This window comes from Chiloscyllium plagiosum, chromosome 12 (genome assembly GCF_004010195.1).
Source record: "Chiloscyllium plagiosum isolate BGI_BamShark_2017 chromosome 12, ASM401019v2, whole genome shotgun sequence".
Taxonomy (NCBI): Eukaryota; Metazoa; Chordata; class Chondrichthyes; order Orectolobiformes; family Hemiscylliidae; genus Chiloscyllium; species Chiloscyllium plagiosum.
The window spans coordinates 85,916,218-85,921,031 of NC_057721.1; the positions used below are offsets into that span (position 1 = coordinate 85,916,218).

The following is a 4,814-nucleotide window of genomic DNA, read 5'->3' on the forward strand; positions in this document are numbered from 1 at the left end:
TGTACTTCTGTAAGGTGTGATTTGTCTGGATATCATACAGAACAATACTTTTCACTGTATCTCGGTGCATGTGACAATAATAAACCCAGTATCACATGGAGATATTTTCAGAACCACAGTGTTCTGGAGAATATTACCCTACGCCTCTTCAGGGGCTGGGATGATTGTCCGGCACTCCTGTCTCAGAGGTAGGGACACTCCACCCTGTCCCACAGCAGGGCCCCTGCTCCATGTGGGTTTGCGCTGAGAGGAACTGAAACCAGGAGCCGCCACCTAGTCTCCAGCCGACACGTCTGCACTCAGCAATGGGGGAAAGAGACTTCCCTTCGGTCCATCTGGCCCCATTCCCTCCAATCTGGGAAGAGTCGGCTCTCAACAGAAAGGCAGGATTACCGATGATGGTGTGGGATGACACAGTCTGGCAGTTGGTGATGCCACTCAGGCAAGTGGTCTCTCTCAGTGAGCAGGAGCCCGAGGAGGCTGAACACGTGAAACATTGAAGAGATCGTCCTGCAAAGGGAGAGATTGCAGAGAATTCAGTGAGACTCGGAGTTTCAGTTTGAGGAGAATTTTCACTCAGGGACCATTACTGTACTGTGCTTTCACATTACACCCCCTCATTCCGATCACAACCTCAAACGCTTCACTCACACTGCGAGGGATTTCAAAGGGGAGTGAGGGGGGAGAGTGGGATTAGAGTGGGTGGGATATTAAAGGGAGCGGGGAGTGAGGATGGAGAGTGGGATTAGAGTGGGTGGGATATTAAAGGGAGCGGGGGAAGTGAGGTATTTCAGTTCTGGAGTTGTCCATGGTGGTTGTGATGTATAAGGGGCTGCTACTGTGATTGGGAGTTGAGTGAAGGTGGTGCTGTTTGATTTTCAGTACACACTTTCTGAGGAGACCATTACATCTCTGAAACAACCAACATTTGACGTCTGGCTTTGGGAGGCCAATGAGGTCAGTGTGACCCTTTTACATCCTTAACCCTCCACCTCCAAATGTCCATTCTAACCCACCTCTCTGTGCCTCTCTTCAGCCCCACCTCCCTCCATCTTGGCCCCTTACACTCTGTCCCTGTTGATTGCCCTTCCTCCACACCCCCTCCCCCCCCACATCTATCTCCAAACCCTCATTTGAGGTTTAACATGTGGTAATTCTGCTGGATGGCAGCAAGGGGGCGCTCACAGCTCTTTCTCCATCCCTCGGTTTAAAGTGGGAGCAGGAGGGTGGTGCCGGAGGGTAGAGGGGGTAGATGGAGTGGGGAGTTGGGTCGGAGGGAGGTGGGTGGGAAGAGTGGGTGGGATGCAAGTTTGTGAATATCTGGCCAACCCAGTCCTGCTCTTGATGCCATTCCCCATTCTGATTCTCCCCCTGATCCTGGTACCAATTCTAACCTCGGTCCTAGTCCCAGTCCCTGCCCTGACCTTGTTCCTATTTCTGATCCTGATTTTGAACCTGATCCTACTCCTGGTCCTGGATATTGGAATCAGGCTCAGAGTAGGTCACTCAGCCCGTTGAGCTCACTCTGCCATTCTGTAAGATCAAAACTGATCTGAGTGTAACCACAAATTCGCATTCCTGTCTATCCCTGATAACCTTTCACCCCTTTGCTTTGACAAGAAGCTAGCCACCTCGGCCTTGGAAATATTCTGGACTCTGCTTCCTTCACCTTTTTCAGGAAGAGAGCTCCAAGGACACTCGATCCTCAGAGAAAGACCACATCTCTCTGTTTGAAATGGGTGACTCGTTTATTTTTAAACAGTGATATCTCCTTCCAGATTCTTCCACAAGAGGAAACATTTTCTCAACAGCCTCTCGGTCATGTCCCCTCAGAACTCCAGGATCTGATTCAATTCATTCACCTCTGACTGCTCAAACCTCCCGGATACCAGCTGATCCAGCCTGGCATTCCCTCAGGAGACCATTTGCCAATTCCAGGGATTCTCTGAACTGCCTTTCACACATTTACAAATGGCTTCCATTTCTGTTTAATTTCAATTTCAAATATCCTCCCTTCCCATCACCCAATTCCCTACCAGCCCCTCACCTCTCTCTTCCATTCCTCTCATCAACCAGCCAGGTTGCAGCCTCCACATGTAATCATCCATCCCACCCCAGATGTTAAGCTTTACTGCTCTATAATTCCCAGGTTTTTCTCTGCATCCCTTCTTGAATAAGGGCACACTATTCACTACCCACCAGTCTTCCAGGACTCACCCGTGGCTAATGATGATGCAAAAATATCAGCCAGGGCCCCTACAGTTTCTTCTCTGGCCTCTTGCAGTGTTCTTGGATCTATCCGGTCAGGATCTGGAAATTTATCCACCTTCATACATTCTAATACATCCAACACCTTCTCTGCTGTGATATGGACTATCCCCAGAATATCACCACTAACTTTCCAAGTTTACAAGTCTTCATGTCTTTCTCTAAGGTCATCGAGAACCTCAACCATCTCCTGCAGTTCTACACATATGTGTCTACTCTGGTCCTTGAGAGGCCCTATTGTCTCTCTACCTTTTTTTTCCCTTTAATGTATTTAAAGTACCTCTTTGGATTCACCCTAATCTCAGCCAGGGGCTAATTTGTGCCCCTTTTCGATCTCCTGATTTCCTTCTTCAATAAACTCCTGTATCCCTATATACCTCCAGGGATTCCCTTGATTCCAGCTGCCTGTACCTGAGCCACACCTCCTTCTTTCTTCTGGTCAAAGCTTTGTGACTTCATGATCTCCAAAGCGCAAAGCCATGCTGATTATTCCTAATCAAACCCTGTCTTTCCAAATGCATGTATATCTTATCGCACAGAATCTTCTCAAGTAACTTACCCACCTCAGATGTTAAGCTGACTGAGTTATAGTTCCCAGGTTTTTCTCTGCATTCCTTCTTGAATAAGGACACAACATTCACTACCCACCAATCTTCCAGGACTCACCCGTGGCTAATGATGATGCAAAAATAACTGCCAGGGCCCACATAACTTCTTCCCTAACCTCTTGCAGTGTTCTTGGATCTATCCGGTCAGGATCTGGAAATTTATCCACCTTCATACATTCTAATACATCCAACACCTTCTCTGCTGTGATATGGACTGTCCCCAAGATATCACCACTAACTTCCCCAAGTTCCAAGTCTTCATGTCTTTCTCTGTGGTAGACACAGAGGAGAAATACTCAATGAGAACCTGGTCCATCTCCTGTGGTTTTACACATACATGTCCATTTGAGGGGTCCTATTCTCTCTCTAGTTATTCTTTTTCCTTTAATATACTTAAAGAACCTTTTTGGATTCTCCCTAATCTCTCAGCCAGGGCTATCCCGTGCCCCCCTTTCGCCCTCCTGATGTCCTCCTTCAGTGAATCCCTGTATTCCCAGTATATCTCCAGGGATCCCCTTGATCCCAGCTGCCTGTACCTGAGCCATTCCTCCTTATTTCTGGCCAAACCCTCAATATCTCTTGTCATCCAGGGTTCCCTATTCCTATCAAGCCTTGCCCTTCCCCCTCACAGGAACATAGTGACCTTGAACTCTACTATCTCACTTTTAAAGGCCTCCCACTTGCCGGAGATCCCTTTGCCTGCAAACAAACTATTCCAATCAACCCCTGCACGCTCCTGTCTAATTCCATGAAAATTTACCTTGCCCCAATTTAGAACTTGAATCTGTGGACCAGTTTTGTCCCTTCCATAATTATTTTAAAATTGATAGAACTATGGTTACTGGTCCCAAAGTGCTCCCTCTCTGTCACCTCAGTCACCTGTCCTGCCCAATTTCCCAAGAGGAGGTTGTGTTTAGCCCCTTCCCGTGTAGGACCCTCTGTATATTGCTTGGGGAAACCTTCCTGAACACACTTAACAAATTCCACTCCATCTAAGTCCTGAATGCTCTGGCAGTGCCTGTCTATGTTAGGAAAATTAAAATCCCGTACTATGAGAACCGTATTGCTCCTGCAAGACACCCCAATCTGTCTGCATATTGGAGCTGGTAGATTTTTCTCAACACCCGCTCAGACCCCAGGGGAACTTGGTGAAAATATTTCATGTCTGCCTTGTTTTTAGTTCAGAACCTGACACTCAGTCTGGGTTTTCTTGGTTGTTATTCAGGAGGTGATTACTTTGAGAAAAATGAACTAATCTGAAGCAGAAAGGTCCCATTCAGTCCATGATGTCTGTGCTGAAATTTGTACAATTTCTCAAAAACAAAAATGATTTTAAGTCTGGATTAACATGAACAGACTTCAGTCATCCAAAGCATTCCAAACATATTCAAAGTACCCCCCCCCCCCCCCCCCACACACACACACACAGACACACACACACTCTAACACACACACTTGCACTCTGACACATACACTCACTCTCTCACACTCTCTTCCACACACACACACACTCGCTGTCGCACTCACACACACACCCTCTCTCTCACTCTCTCCACACACACAGCCCTCCACACTCTCTGTCTCTCAGCGTCTCTGTAACAGAATGAACCCAATGACATTCTCTTTGCTCTGCAGATGCTCAGTTGTTTGGAACACATGTACCACAGCTTGGGGTTGGTCAAAGATTTCAACATCAACCCTGTCACTCTGAAGAGGTGGCTGGTAAGAATGGATTGAGGGTCAGTACTGACAGAGGGCCACACTATTGGACGGTCAGTTTCGGGTCAATGGTAACCAGCAGGAAGTTGAAACCTGGGGATTCAGTGATGGTTAATGCCATAGAATGTGAAGGGGCAATGGTTAGATTCTCTGTTCTCTCTCTGCCATCAGAACATTAGCTGGAGGCTGTGAATTAGTCCAATAATAATGCCCAATACT

The 4,814-nt window shown here is 47.2% G+C and overlaps 1 protein-coding gene across 1 annotated transcript in view; it reads left to right on the plus strand.

Moving 5' to 3' along the window:
- The window catches only part of LOC122554865 (high affinity cGMP-specific 3',5'-cyclic phosphodiesterase 9A-like), a 48,820-nt gene that overhangs the window by 18,428 nt on the left and 25,578 nt on the right, over positions 1-4,814 (plus strand). The window contains exons 10-11 of the mRNA XM_043700212.1: positions 883-957; positions 4,512-4,594. Coding sequence (XP_043556147.1) covers positions 883-957; positions 4,512-4,594 — 158 coding nt within the window. The remainder of the gene's footprint in view (positions 1-882; positions 958-4,511; positions 4,595-4,814) is intronic.